Source organism: Lacerta agilis, chromosome 17 (genome assembly GCF_009819535.1).
Source record: "Lacerta agilis isolate rLacAgi1 chromosome 17, rLacAgi1.pri, whole genome shotgun sequence".
Lineage (NCBI taxonomy): Eukaryota > Metazoa > Chordata > Lepidosauria > Squamata > Lacertidae > Lacerta > Lacerta agilis.
In genome coordinates this window covers 18,896,272-18,912,154 of record NC_046328.1, presented here as the reverse complement: position 1 = coordinate 18,912,154, position 15,883 = coordinate 18,896,272, and the positions used below count along the sequence as shown (strand labels likewise).

The window sequence follows — 15,883 nt, the reverse complement described above, 5'->3', positions numbered from 1 at the left end:
GACCACACAGTTAAAGCATATGGCTTCATCCAAGGAATCCTGGGAAGTGCAGTTCATCCCTCACAGAGCAACCATTCTCCGTATTCTTAACCAACTACAGTTCCCAGGATTCTTTGCAAGGAAACAAGTGTGCTTTTGCTGTATGGTGCGGATCTGACCGTTATCAGAGTTCAGGGACATATCCCAGGCAGGGGATGAAATAAGGTGGAGCAAGGCCGGGGAGGGGTGTGGTCTGGGGAGACTGCCAAGGTCCAGATAGAGATGGGCTCCGAACCCAAGGTTCCTCACTGCTGGTTTACACACTCAAACAGAATAGATGTCAGGGACTGTGCTGAGGAAGGCTGCACTGAGGAGGAATGGTGGGAGCCACCCCCACCCCCTGATCCTGATCCTGAATCTTCCCAGGAGCAGGAGGCCAGTATAGATTTGGAACAGTGGTTTGCAGAGGGGCAAAGGCAGAAGCTGGGAAATCCTGGATGGGGAACAGCTAGCAGAAGAAACAAAAGAAGAGAAAGAGTTAACAGTTTCACAGTCTCTGGACAGCATTCACACATAGACATGGAGGGCTCATAAAGTGTTAGAACAGAAAGCGCAGAGGGTACAAACTCAGATTACAAAACGTAGGAGTGATGTAGATTAATAGGGACGGAGGAGGTGTAAACCTTAATTGGGAGCACCGCTATTCTGGGTGGACACTTTCCTTTGTCCTTAAACTAACTGGTAAGAATTCCTTTTGTTGGATCTGCTCATTTACGGCCACGGGGGAAGGAAGTCGATTCCCCGAAGCCTGACAATAAGTGATAATAGTATGTGCGGCAGGGAATAAGCATTTTCCCTAGTTCATGTTAACCCAAAGTCATAACGGTGGAGAAGAAATCACTGTCTCATTTTCCCAGCCCTTAAAACGTCACCCACTACCCCAGTATTTCAAAGTGCTTACCCCAAGTTCAGTTTCCTTGGTATGAAGTTCAGCAGAGACTGTACACATAAAAGGCAAAAAACTGGGACACCATCTTCCAGGATGCCACCTTCCTTTTTTTATTGTGAGAGGATGGCGGCTATTTTGGCCACTGTGATCTCGATCGATTTCGTGCTGCAATGTCTTAATCGCAGCCTGAAATTGCACTAGATTACATCGCTCAAAATGGCTGCCGTCCTCTCACGAGGGGGAAAAAAACAAACCCGGAGTTTTCCCAGTTTGTTCAGGACACTTGCCGGGTATGGGATATATGATTTTATTTACACAGATATACCACCTGAGCATAAGATGGAAGGGTTCACGGCATTAACACCCCAGCAGATCTTGCTTCTCCATTCGTCTCTGCGCCTCCTGCTCCCAGCTCAATACTCACATATACCACTGGTTATTGTTCTCTTACCTACTAGTTTGGTGAGGTGGTGGCAGGGAAGGGAAAGTGGGAAGGCCCACCCACTTATTTTATGGCACTCAGCAACTTATTTGGTCATGCTAATTGTGGTGCTTAAATAGTCAGCCAAAGGCTTTGCCTAGACAAAGGGACTGGTTTGGCAAGCTTGCTCTTACACATCCAGAGAATTGTAGAGTTGGAAGGGAGCACAAGTGTCATCTAGTCCAACCTCCTGCAGTGCAGGAATTTATTGCCCAACGTAGGGCTTGAACCCACGACCCGGAGATTAAGATCCTCTTGCTCTATCGACTGAGCTATCCTGAGTTCCTTACATTCTACCCCCATGGATACAGGAGCCGAAAAACTGGTCATTATCCAGACTGCCTCCCAAAACCACAACATCATGATTCCTCTTGCAACAGCAGCAATTCTTCTCAAGTGAGGCCTACATTCGCTGTGCCCTTAGATAACAGGAGTCCACGGCAGGACATGCTTTTGACTGCACTGCCACCTGCCCTGACAACGATTGATCATCCTTGCCAGTCAACAAAACAAACAAGCCCTGGAACCTAGGAGGCAGGGAAGGGAGGCTCTGCAGCAGGGGTGACGTAGGGATCAGATCTGCCCGGGGTTGCTGAGGAAATGCCAACTGGCACCCAGTTCCACAGTGAGGCAGCCTGCATCTCTCTCTCTCTCTCCATTTTCCATTGCAGAAAACAAACATTTTTACATCAAACTCCAGTACCCAGTTCCGACCCCCCTCCCCACTTTCTGCGGTTGCTTGTTTTATTATTTTCACTGCATATCCAAGTTAAACCTAATTACTACTTATCCAGTATTGTCAAAGCTAGTTTTGTTTCACTGCACATCTTTATATTAACTCAGCTAATGATTTAATCTGTTTACAATAACTTTTTAGATATCCAATAAATGATTTCCACTCTAAATTTAAAACTCTGTCTTCTTGGATTATTTTTCTTCTGGTAAGTTCCGCCATTTCCGCGTACTCAGACAGTTTTTGCTGCCATTCTTCTTTGGTTGCAATGTTATCTTTTTTCTGTCTCCATGTCTCCATGGTTGCATACATAGATAAAATTTTGTATCGTTTATTATTCCCAACAAAAAAAAAGGCCTCTGGTTTCTTAGTAAAAGTTACCGGTATGGCAGTCTGCATGTCTCTTGGTCTGATACAGCTGTCTAAGGAATCTTTGCCCAGTTCCCTTTGGCAAAGTCGGCAGCACCCCTTGAATCACACACCCACACCCACACACCACACCAGTTTGTTTTCCAGCATCATCCGCTCAGCTGCCATGGAGACCACGATGCCACAAACACAACAGTGTCAGAAACAGAGCTAGCACAAAGCTCGCAGGAGGCAGCGCTTAGAGATGGAAGACAGAGGGCTCCAAAAAAATAAATGCTAAGAAGAGCCCTGCTGGATCAGGCCAGTAACCCATCTAGTTCAGCATCCTGTTCTCACAGTGGCCAATGAGAGATGTCCATGATGGAAAATATGCACTGAGTGCCGCAGTCTCCCCTGTTGACTAGTGGTATTTTTGCACCTGCAGTTATAAAGATCCCCAGTTGGCAGCAAGTGTTTTGCTTTTAATTAAGTGAGGGCCGAGGGATCAGCCGGAATGGCTCTTTTAAACATGTGCTAAGAGGACAAAGGGATCTATAACTTACTCATCCCCATTTGGGACAGCAATAAAGGCTTGGGCAGACTTTAGAGCATAAGAAGAGCCTGCAGGATCAGGCCAAGGGCCCTTCCAGTCCAGCATCCTGTTCTCACGGTGACCAACCAGATGCTTCTTGGAAACCCTCAAACAGAGTCCAAGCACAAGAATGCTCTCCCATCCTGAGGTTTCCGGCCACTGGTGTTCAGAAGCATTATTGCCTCTGACTGTGGTGAAGAGAAGAGTTTGGATTTGATATCCCGCTTTTTACTACCCGAAGGAGTCTCAAAGCGGCTAACATTCTCCTTTCCCTTCCTCCCCCACAACAAACACTCTGTGAGGTGAGTGGGGCTGAGAGACTTCAGAGAAGTGTGACTAGCCCAAGGTCACCCAGCAGCTGCATGTGGAGGAGTGGAGACACGAACCCGGTTCCCCAGATTACGAGTCTGCCGCTCCTAACCACTACACCAAACTGGCTCTCTGTGCTAAAACACAGCCATGGTGGCTCTTAGCCATCGATTGACTTCTTCTCTAGGAGCCTGACAATTCTTCTTTGGAAGGCACCCAAGCTGGTTCAGCTCTGCACTATGTTGTGTATATATTGTGAAGTCTTTCAAACAGTGGTGGGTTTCCCCCCACATCACTTTTAATTACATTCAGCTAAATACATTACCATATTTTTAGGAACACTGACAACGCTGAGTGCTTCAGTTTCAGGAGAATGGGGTGCAAGTCCTGTTTCCTTCCTACAGTGGAATGTCAAGGAAACAGAACTTACATCACTCCAAAAGAAGATATTGGAGCACTCCCTCTTTTGCCCATGTACATGCACAGAAAACAGTAGGTCAAAGCTGATGGAGATCTGCATTGATTGTAGCAATACATCCCTAATTATCATCATTGCATAATGATAAAAGTTATTGTATAATCTTAGAAGAGGTGTGGCTGTGAAGGGGCCTGGCTGTGATTATCGTGAAGGGACCGTACACTTCTGCATTTGCCACTATGCTACCGGGACGGAGAAAAACTTGACTGACTGCTACACCGTACTTCTGGAAATCTGTTTTGTCGACATCCCCTTTCTTTGATCTTAAGTAGTACAATGATTTTGACATCAAAGCTAATTCCCAAAGCTCATTTATCCAATCTCCACTCTGAGGTATTATTAAAGCTTTCCAGTTTGTTCCCTGAGTAAATAGCAATCTTACAGCCACAATCGTGTAAGAGGTTAGTTCTCTGTATTCTCTATTTATTGATTGAAGGGTGTGATTTAACAACAGTAGTAACGGATCCAATGCCTGGCTGCTTCAGATCAATATATGGAAACCATTTTCTTTCCCTCATAGGCAGGGCTTTTTTTTTCAACCGGAACTTGCCGGAATTCAATTCTGGCACCTCTCAGGTGGGCACCATTGTCAGTATAAGAGAACAAAGGAGGTGTTCTGGCATATATATATATATATATATATATATATATATATATATATATCACCGATTATTATTATATAACCACCACGGTTTTAGAGGCAGAGTGTTTGAGGACCGAGATATTTTTCCAGTTGTGACAGAGTTCCCTCCCCACCTTGCAAGGAGGTAGGAGAGGCCCTGAACAATGGTGGGCAAGCCCCTACAAAGACTTTTGAATCCCCACCATGAATCTTCACAGGGTGACCACAGACCAGGCACCGCCTCTCAGCCTACCCTACCTTGCAAGGTTGTTGTTGGGATTAAATGAGGATGGGAGGGAGCCATGCACACCACCTTGAGTTGAGTTAATAATAAAGAATAATAAATAAAATAATAAAAATAATAGTTGGGATTCGACACCCCACTGTTATAAATGTTCCACCTTTCACAAATATTGCCACTTGCCAGATGGGACCATCCCCTCTCTTCTCCCACACCCCATATACTGTTCTGGGGGTTCTCCCACCACCACCACCACCCCCATTTCAGGGGTGTAACGGGCAGGAGGAAGCCCCATTGTGCAAGCAAAAGTCCTCCCACGGTGCTTTCCCTGATGGTGCACACAAGGTGAATCTCGCCCAGTATCCACAGCCTTGCTCAGGATAACTTCCTCATGTAAAGATGAGAGTCGAGGGAGCGAAAATGTTTTTTGAACGACGGCATTTGGTAATACGTTTGTCAAAGAGCCAGCCGATGACTGCGTTCCTTTGGTATGCTCTCTTACGGCATTTGTTCTGATGACGCCCCTGGAGCCCTGGAACAATTTCACGAACACAAAACTTTCCAAGTACATTAAGAACCTGTCAGAGACTTAACCGTAACAGCTTTTCATCTTAAAGTACCCACCAGGGTTGCCTCCAGACTGTTCTGCAGGAGCGGTTCAGTCACATGCCAGAAACTTAAGTTTGCATAATTAAAGCATATTACCCACTGCCTTGTGGGACATCTTCAGGGGAAGAAAAGGCTAAGGAGTAAACTATGGTTGCCATATTTCAAGAGATGAACAAAGTTGTTGAGCTTTTAGGTCCCCCCAAAGAGGATGTGTCTGGGAATTCCCAGACGTATGGCAAGCCTAGAGTAAACCCCACACAAATCTGGAGTGGAGCCCCTAAGATGGTTGGATGGCGTCTTGTACACCGCCTTCCAGCAATTCCAGCTGCCAAGTTGGTGCCAAACATATTGCTCTGCTTTCCTTTTGACTATATTGGTGAAATTTAGAAGGGGGTCGTTGTCTGGGCACCCCAGGCTTGCACCCTGATGAGGTCACTTCAGTGCTGCAGATGCTGCAAAAACAATGCAGGAGAAGCAGTTATGAGTTACCGGTCTCTGCAGCCACATCAGGGGCTGTGATTCTCCAGAGGTTGGACTTCACCCCCAGAGGCACACTCCGTTGTTTCTTGAGATGACAACAACAAAACTTTCATCCTCTGTGGGAAGCATCATAGCTCAGTGGTACAGCAACTGTGAATTGCACTGGGGGGCATGGAATTGTTAAAAATTTAGAAGAGGAAAACGACTCTTGGGTACCTCATACACAGATACCTCTGCCCCACAAAATATCGATGTAGATCTCTTTCTCCAAGCCTTTTCAATTAACCTCCCCTACTGCTGGAACTGCTGAAAAAGAAGCATTTGAGAGATTTAACACAGGAGTAGTGTGTTGACACTTTAATATCTCTGCAGAGGTTCTGGCTTGATTTTTGTTTTGGCTGTTAAGATTCTGTTTTCCCATAAGCTGTTATTGAAATGTGATTGAAATGCTAACATTACTCCATTGCAAAGAATTTTTTTTATGTTTTCGCATATTGTTGACATGCCCATGGACAAGAGCACATTTTTTAAAAAATAATAATAATAATTGCTGTCATTGTTTCCATTCTGAACACGATTTCAGTTGCGGAAAAGTTCTTTACAAATTAAAGTCTAATCTAATCTGGGCTGTCTGAGCAGTGTCTGTCAACTGCAGTAGCACTAGCTAGGCCAGGGAACCATAGGATGATGTTTTGCAATATATATTTTACTGCCTTTTTATATATAAAAAGTGCAAACCCTCTCGAGAACTTTTATTATTGCTTGATATATATGAAATGCTGTAAATAAATAAATCTTCCTGTTCTTGTATTGGCAGGTGCAGATAATCAATGCTATGTTGGGGCCTCCCCAGTTGGAGAAGGATGCCCCCACACCAGCAGGAGGATTTATTTACCCCCCCCCCCAGTTCAGCTCGAAGCGACTGGCATGAGTTTGGCCAAATTGCGGGAGGCAGTGAAAGATAGGCGTGCCTGGCGTGCTCTGGTCCATGGGGTCACGAAGAGTCGGACACGACTGAACGACTGAACAACAACAAAAGTTCAGCTCAAGTTTGTTAACAAGCCCACAGACCTCCAGATTCTACCTGCTGCCCCCAATACCCAACTCCATATAGTGAGGAGAAAAGAGGCTCAAATGTACAAGTAGCTTATTGAACTTTTTCGTTTTTAAAAAATTGCTCCCATGGAGCTTTCTCCTCTCCTCTTGTAAAGCCATCGAAGGTAGTGGCCATCATTGCCTCCTGTCCTGTGGGAGTGAGTTCCATAGTTTAACTATGTTGTGTGTGAAGAAGGACTTTCTTTTTATCTGTCCTGAATCTGCTAACATTCAGCTTCACTAAACGTCCACAAGATCTAGCCTTAGGAGGGAGGAAAAAAACTCCCCCCCCACCCATATTTTCGAGTTAGAGGACTCGAAAAAAGGTAAAAGAGGTTCTTCTCGCCCAATCCCCACCTTTAAACGAATACAAGCACCCCTTGACTTGAAGAAAAAATATGTGAAAGCCAAAGTCTGGCTTACTATTTTGGGTACGCCCCAATAAACACCAATGTCTCAAGCAACTGATCTCACGACTAAACTGCCAAAAAGGAACTTTGCAACAGTAAAGGAGAGAACGTATATACCCACTTCCACGCATGGGCATAGCCGGGGAGGCAGGGAGGGGCAGATGCCCCCCCCTAAATAAATAATTATAAAAACCATAGCAAATTGAGGTTCTGCCCACCCCGCACAACAAAAATCCTGGCTACGCCCATGCTTCCACGGACCCTTCTATTTTCACCAATACGTAATTAAAATATACCATATGAAGTCATTTAAAAGAAATTACAATGAACGGAGGAGAGAAAGTCATGAATAGAAAGTTCTTGTTTCCATTCTGCCACGAGGAGGGATTCACAGTTCATTTTGGATGCAATCCTACCGAGCGAGAAATGAACGCTCATCTCATTCAATTTAAGTGAGGGCAAAATTGTAAGGGCGGAAACAGCTTCAGCTAGCCGACGGCGCCGCGGCTACGGAAAGCGACGAGCGACCATTCCCAGCTGGCGCCGGAGCGTTCCCAAGCGGTTGCCAAGGGCAACAGTCGACGTCTTTTCCTTCCCCACTGTGAGCGTTCCAGCTGGGGCTGAGAAGGCGCTCAAGTTCTAGATGGGGGGAAGGCCTTGAAAGCGACGTCGGAGGGGTTCCGGGGTGGGGGAGGGATTGTGGGGTCCGGGAGGAGGGTTAGGGTCTTTTAAGGGTTTGTTTCACTTCATGAAACCGTCCTCTCTGGGACTGAGCTTTGTTGTAAATAATCCACTCCTTAAAAAGGGTCGTCCCAGTTAGGGCTTTCTGAAAGAGAGGGGGGGGGCTGGGAAAGACGTCTCAAGTACAGGGGGTCTTTATAGTAAAGAGGGTTCAGTGGGGTTGATGCCAGCTGGCGACTGGCGTTGGGAATCTCAAACAGGACTAGAATCTTGCCCTGTTTTTAAAAGGGTGGGGTGTATTTAGGCCTAGAGTTAGCAATCTAGGAAAAAAAAGGGGGGGGATCTGTGGTTGGTTGGTAGGGAAAACTTAGGGGCTAGAATCTATTGAAAAAGAAAAGAGGATAATTTCAGCAGAGATCTGTTTGTCTTTAGCAGTAGGAAGATCAGTAGGGCAGTAGAGTGGCCTCAGGAAGGACTGGATTTGTGTTGGTGTGAGGCTACACCCACCCACCCCAGGGCTTGTGTTTAGCAACTTCTTAAGAGAAATGATGAGCGGAGTGGTTTGAGACAGGTGGCAGTTCTAAGTTGGATCTGAAGGGGAATCGTGCAGCCTTGCTGGCATTTTAATTGCGGGCAGGTGCTGCCAGTCAGCCCTGGACAAAGACGAGGCTGTCAAATCTGCCTTGCCTTTTCAATTAGTTACCTTTCTTTGGGTTCCCAAGGCACAGAGATGTTTATACCTGAGCTCCTTGCAGCAACCCGACTCACTTAGTGGAATCATGGTCCTAGTTTGATGTGAATCGAAAGCGGGGGTTGTGTGTTTGTTGTTACTTCCTACTTGCGAGTGGCTAAAAAAAAAAAAAAAAAAAACCAAATCCGCAGCCTTTATCTTTTGAAGCTGCATTTTATCCTTCAAGGCGCTGTTTGTGGTGTGAGGTGTGTGTGAGAAAGGGTACCGTTATAGTAACCGAAACAAAGGTTGAGAGGACTGGTTAAAGGAGTGGTTTTTCCTAGGAAGCGAGGTGGCTCTACAATACCGCCAATATGCCTATGCACCCAAAGTCAGACCCCCGTTACTTTGTCATGATCCGGCCTCTGCCCATCCCCAGCCAGAAAGGCCTCAAGGTCCAAGCTCGAAGCAACACCATCTACAACTGCTGGGATGTCACGAGAGAGCAGGTCTTCCGGGAGAACTACCATCGGAGAATCAAGCAGCTCACGCATCAAGGCTACTTTACTCCCAGCTGGAAGCCCTATCAGGATTTTGGGGAGCCTCTTTACCTCGATCCGAGGAAACTCACCCTCTACGGTCTCGGACAGCTCCCCCTGGTAAGCGCGGTGCTCTCTTAGTATGTTCTTTGCTTGTGATATTAAAAAGTAGGTGGTGGACCTCATTAAGCCATAGAAACCACACACTGAGGTCCAACTCTGAGGGTCTTCTGGCAGTTCACTCACTGTGAGGTTACAGGGAACCAGGCAGAGGGCCTTCTCGGTGGAACGCCCTCCCATCAGATGTCAAGGAAATAAGCAACTATCTGATTTTTAGAAGACATCTGAAGGCAGCCCTGTTTAGGGAAGTTTTTAATAATTGATGTTTTATTCTGTTTTTAATCTGTTGGAAGCTGCCCAGAGTCACTGGGGAAACCCAGCCGGATGGGTGGGGTATAAATAATAAATTATTATAATATTATTATTACATGTGAGACATGATTATTACAGCAGGTAGCACTGGTTGCCAGGTTCTGAATCCTGGGCAAAGAGACCCGAAGAGGCCCCTGGGCCTGAGTTTTAAAGGTTCATGTAAAGAGCTACCTTCACCCCTGTGATCTTGCCTGCATGTTACAGAGACACTGTAGTATGCTTGCCACTAAGACAAGCTAGGGGGGTGGGGGGGCCTTTTGGTGGTGGCTCCACTGCTACGGAATTCCCTTCCAACCTAACTGCACATGTCCCCAAACAGGCCTTCCAAAATGTACCTGTTCCAGGCTGCCTTTCCGTAACAGTGCTTTTGTGTTGCTGCTTTCTGAGCCTCTTAGGATTTGTTGCTTCTAATGTATTGTGATATTTCCCATCTGAATAAAGGTGCCTCTTTGTGAGGGCTGCACAGAAAAACATGGCCTATAAATACTTGAATACCAACAACAACAATGGAAGGCCAATTAAAAGAGTGTTATAAAAGCAAATAAAGGTGAAATTTGGGAGACCCGTAGAGATAAAAACAGGGTCTGATTTTATATGGTAGGGAAATCCTGGGCTAAAAAATACATCTTTACAAGGCATCCGAAGCAATTGATGGTTGCTCCTTCATATATAGATACCAGGAACCTCTCTTTCTGGCTGATTAATGGAACAGGATGATTTGTGCCCCTCAGAGAGCCTGCATTGTCGGGTTCAGAAACTCAGGTGTGAGTTTGGGGTTGGCCACTCTCGGTGCTGGCCTAGCCCCAACATTTCCCCTCCATGTTTAACTCGGTTTTTAGAGCACAGCGCCTCTAGCCTACTCTTGAAAGTGCCTGCTGAATGCAGTCGTTTCTCGCCCCCCTCTCTTCCGCAGCTGTCCCCAAATGGCCCAGCAGAGCCCTGTTAGTATTCATTTAAGGGCTGTGAAATGACCCATTTTGGTTTTAGAATACCGGCTTCTGCTCTCCAGAGATGGGCGTGCATTAGGCAGGCAGCTCTGATTCATTGAAAATCAAGGAACGTTGCGTCCCCAGACAGGCTTTTTGATTACCTGAGTGTTCCAAGCTCTGTGTTAAAAGGTCTGGTTTGATTCCTTAGTGAGCCGGCACAGGGGGATATTAGTCCCCTTTTTATCTGTTCAGAGAGTTAATTGCCATGGCAAGCTTGTCTGCGATACCCAGGAGCCGGCTTGTTGACTTCTTCCAAGTAAAGAAAGGTGACTTTTTCCTCTCTCTCTCTCTCTCTTTTTCTTTTTTGGACACACTCAAAACATTTCTGTTCTTTTCAATTTGGAGCATCATGGATGCTTCAAGCCTGCTCTGAGCTTGTAATCAGACTCCGCTGGGTAATTGTGTGCTATACAGAAAGAAGATGGGTAATGAGATGGGTAACTACATCTATCCAGGAAGAAAATGGAGCTATTTTTGTTGACTAGTGAAATTTCTGCACCTGTAGTTAGATCCCCCAGTTGGCAGGCTTTGAATTAAGTGGGGGCTGAGGGGTCAGCAGCCATGGCTCATTCCCGCATGCGCTAAGAGGACAAAGGGCTCTTTATGCCAAAGGGCTCTTTAACCTACTCTTTCTTGGTCGGAACAGCAATACAGTTGTACCTTGGAAGTCGAACAGAATCCGTTTCAGAAGTCTGTTCGACTTCCAAAACGTTCGAAAACCAAAGCACAGCTTCTGATTGGCTGCAGGAAGCTCCTGCAGCCAATCAGAAGCCGCAGAAGCCCTGTTGGACGTTTGGCTTGCAAAAATAGTTTGCAAACTGGAACAGTCACTTCCGGCTTTGCGACGTTCGGGAGCCAAAACGAGAACTAAGCTGTTCGACTTCCAAGGAATGACTTTAGAGGCTTTGGCAGACATTTTTTTGCATGCTGTTTCATTTATTTATTTAAAGGATTTATATACTGATGAATCTTCATAGCCTCTAAGCCAGGGGTCAACAACCTTTTTGGGATTGAGAAGGCGATTGGGCTGCATCTGGCCCCCGGGCCTTAGGTTGCCTACCCCTGCTCTAAGCCAGGGGGCTAGATCTGGCCCAATCACTTTCTAAATCCAACCCACAGACGGTCCAGGAATCAGTGTGATTTTACATGAGTAGAATGCGTGCTTTTATTTAAAATGCATCTCTGAGTTATTTGTGGGGCATATAGGAATTTGTTTATTCCCCCCCCCAAAAAAAATATAGTATAGCCCCCCACAAGGTCTGAGGGACAGTGGACCGGCCCCCTGCTGAAAAAGTTTGCTAACCCCTGTTCTAAGTGGTTTACACAATATATACATTCAAATTACCAGTCAGATCAGATATTATTATTAGGAAAGATCTTGAAAATAAAACTGCTGAGCCTCTGAGAATTCTTGGAGAACAGGTGAGGTCCCTGCAAACTAGAGGCGTGCAAATGTTGTCCCCATCTTCAAAAAGGGGGAGAGGGAGAAGACCCAACCGCTTGATGTCGATACTAGGAAAGGTCCTAGAACAGATACCGGTAATTAAACATTCTGTGAGCATTTAGAGAAGGATGCTGTGATTACTAAGGCCCAGCAGGGATTTCTCAAAAACGAGTCATGCCAGACAAATCTCATTTCTTTTTCGTTTTTTGATAGAGTTACAGTTTTGGTGGATCAGGGGAATGCTATGGGCACAGTGTATCTTGATTTCAGTTGGAATTAACATGTACTTGTTGAAAAGTAAAAAGGGGGGGCTAGTAAGGGGGGGAAGGATAGTAATTTTTGTATGCCCATTTGCAAGGCTGAGTTTAGCTGCCAGAGTGTCTGGGAGATTCAATTTGGCTAGGGTGCCAAGGAGTATGATTTGGACCCCTAGTTGTCTTGAGTGAACTTCATTTCCCAGAATATTCTGGGTCTGAGAGGGTAACCCTTAAGCAAGTTTAAGTTGGCGTGTATGCTCAAAGGGTTTGTCTTCAGCATCATCAAACCCACAATCAGAGGCATACGGATACCGTTATATTCCCATATATATCAGTCTCTGTCAAAGGCCGCTTGTTATGTCTCCCAGACTTTAAGACAGGGAGAGAGTAATGTCTGAAGTTGTTGACAACTGAACCATCCCCGGGATCAAGGCTCTTTTGGCTTTTCACTGCACAACTGGCACACACTTCCCTGACACTTGGCCATTTGCTCTGTGTAATTAAAGCCCGCCGTTGTCTGTGGGCAAAGTTCAGAAGTGGCCTGGAAAAATGAGCTCATTTTTAAACCATCATCAGAGCTATTTCTAGCGGATGGCTTTGTCCTTCAGTGTCATCAAGCAGCCAGCCATAGCAGTTAGCCATGATGACAGTTATCTATGAAAAACGAGAAATGGGGGACTCCTTATCCAAGGGTATGTAACTCACGCCTTGGGTCTGTTTGTTTTCCTAACCATTTCCAATGGCTTCCCGGCATTTTCTGCCAAATGACCTCTGGCTCGCTTTTGTCATGCTGCCAGCACGATGGCTTTGTGAATCAGCCTTTCCGAGTGGCCCACTTAATGCTGATGCGTTAGGCTCAGTTTTAATGTACACTTGCATTTTCCGGTGTGGTTTTTTCCCCTGCCTGTTCAGCGCAGATGCTAAGCTTGCCCCACAACAAAATATTTGAAGTCTACTGTGGCGCACATGACAAGTTTTCCAGCTCTACAATTCAATGACTCTAGGGTGGTTGTGAGAATAAAATGGAGACAGGCGGGAGATCTGTGTATTCCACCTTGAGCTCTTCAGAGGAAAGTTGGGATAGAAATGACGTTATTACTGTTGGTTTTCAGCTGTGGAAAAATGATCATTTGCATTGGCCTGTAGCCAAAATGCAGCCAAGTGCGTTTTTTTCAAAGGAGAGAGATCTTGTGGAGCGCTTTTCCTTAAGTGATCCAAATCAGTTCCTTTCCCAGAAACAGTTCAGTGTTCAAAGCAAAAAAAGTGCATTTCTGCTGCATGCCAGTCATTTAGGAAATTCTCGTTCTTGCTTCACCCCAGGCCTACAATCACCACGGCTGAGCACCAGTCACGCAGCCGAGGGGTAAGGAGTCCCCAAGGCTCTGTCTGTTTCAGACAGAACGTCTTGCGTTCAGAAAGCAATTTCGAGGTACAGAATTTAGGTGCTTAAAGATAAAGACCACCGCTCCGGAGTAAATTGGTAGTCAAGGCAGGTGAGAGACTATGCAGAGCGATAGGCCCCATCTGCTTGGTTCCAGTCACAAGTTTGGCAGCTCCATTTTGAACCAGCTGAAGTTCCCCGACGCTCTTCTACAAAGGCAGCCCCACATGAACTTTACCGAAGCACAAGTGTGGGGGGTAGCCCCAGGGCGGACAATGATCATGGGACCAGGTAGGGTGGTGTCAGGCATCAGGGAATCCTACCACACACACACCCCACTGCCAGCTACCAGAGATAGAAAGACAGGAAAAGCTCCTTACCAAAGTCTTTTATGCAATATGCACAGAGAGGGGCTTGGAAAGGTAGCCTCTTGGAATAATGGCGTTGCCCTCCCCTTCTCCCATTTTCTTCCAGCTTTGCCCCTCTTCTGTTTCTGAGCTGTGACCTTCTGCAAGCCACCATTGTAAATCTATGCTGTCTTCCTCTTCTCTGGAAGATTCAGGTGGAGGGGGAGGCCGTCTCCACCATTCTTCCTAAGTCCAGTCCCTGACAGGTAGCAGGGTACCTAAGTGGAGGCGGAGCCTGGGGGTTGGGGGGTGTCACCATAGGTGGAGTCAACCTGTATTGGTTTGGTTCCCCACCCCACATCTTCCTTCCTTAGAAAAATATTGTGGACACTTACTCAGTGCAGAAGTAGCTTAACACCTTGGGGACGCGGGCGGTGCTGTGGTCTAAACCACTGAGCCCCTTGGGCTTGCTGATCGGAAGGTTGGCAGTTCGAATCCCCGCGACGGGGTGAGCTCCCTTTGCTCTGTCCCAGCTCCTGCCAACCTAGTAGATCGAAAGCACGCCAGTGCAAGTAGATAAATAGGTACCACTGTGGCAGGAAGGTAAGTGGCATTTCCATGCGCACTGGCACTCGTCACAGTCCTCTGTGAGCCAGTAGCGGTTTTGTCAGGCTCGCCACATGACCCGGAAAGCTGCCTGTGGATAAACGCTGGCTCCCTCAGCCTGAAAGCGAGATGAGCGCTGCAACCCCATAGTCGCCTTTGACTGGACTTCACCGTCCAGGGGTCCTTTACCTTTTTACCTTTAGCTTAACACCTGTGCTACCCAGGAAGGTGGTGGAGACAGGCATTTCTGGCTACAGCAACCTCTTTGGCATCTAGGAGCACTCCTAAGCTAAGCACCTGATTTTTAGAAAAATAGACATTTGCATCAGCCACCAGCCTTTACAATCCAAGTACAAAATACATGTACAGACAACTTAAGCACTTCTGAAGCGGTCCTTCTTTTGGCCGACAGAGGGCTGGCAGGAGCCTGGCTTTGGGATGACTCTCCTTGAGCACGATTGCTCAGAACAGCCAGTTGCCCTCGCCCCGAGTTTTAAGAAACACTGTAATCCCAACCGCCCTCCCCTCACTGCAGGGTTGGCTAAAGATGATACTGTCAAGTGAAAACAATGATTTAATGGCTTTGTGACATGAAGGCCCCGGGACTAATGGAACACAACCTAGAAATCGAAGCCGAGTGAATGTTTTAAGGCTCCTAGGCTGCAATTATGATACAGTCTCTGCCTGCAGCTGTCATTACAGTCACAAAATGTCAGCAGCGATTAGTTCTCTTTCAGAAGGTCAAATAACAATGGTGAGGAGGATGCCTGCGTGGTGACAGTAAGACAGAAAGCGTGGACAGCTCTCGTGATGCTTTGCAGTTTTGCTGCAATAGGACCACTCCTTCTGCATGTCAGCATAAAGTTATTCAGGGGGCTGGGTTCAAGAGAGAGACCAGCATCCTCCAAGGCAGCAGATCTCATGTTTCCTACAATTTTTTTTAAATAACAAAATTAAAACCAGAACATACTGCTGTGCATTTCTCAATTTGACAAGATCCCGGGGCTCTGTTTATCAGGACTCCGTTCCCTCCGGGAAGAAAGATGGCTGAAGGCATTTCTGTAATGTGCTTTTATTTATAGATATAAACGGTGAGCATAAAGCTTATAAAGATTTATCTTTTTGCTCAGGCAGCCCAGTCAGATGGGTGGGGTACTATTATTATTATTATTATTATTATTATTATTATTATTATTATTATTATTATTATT

At 46.2% G+C, this 15,883-nt stretch overlaps 1 protein-coding gene across 1 annotated transcript in view; it reads left to right on the top strand.

Moving 5' to 3' along the window:
* Positions 1-8,871: 8,871 nt before the first annotated feature.
* The window catches only part of CCDC60 (coiled-coil domain containing 60), a 65,560-nt gene continuing 58,548 nt past the window's right edge, over positions 8,872-15,883 (top strand). The window contains exon 1 of the mRNA XM_033135861.1: positions 8,872-9,336. Coding sequence (XP_032991752.1) covers positions 9,052-9,336 — 285 coding nt within the window. The 5' untranslated portion in view covers positions 8,872-9,051. The remainder of the gene's footprint in view (positions 9,337-15,883) is intronic.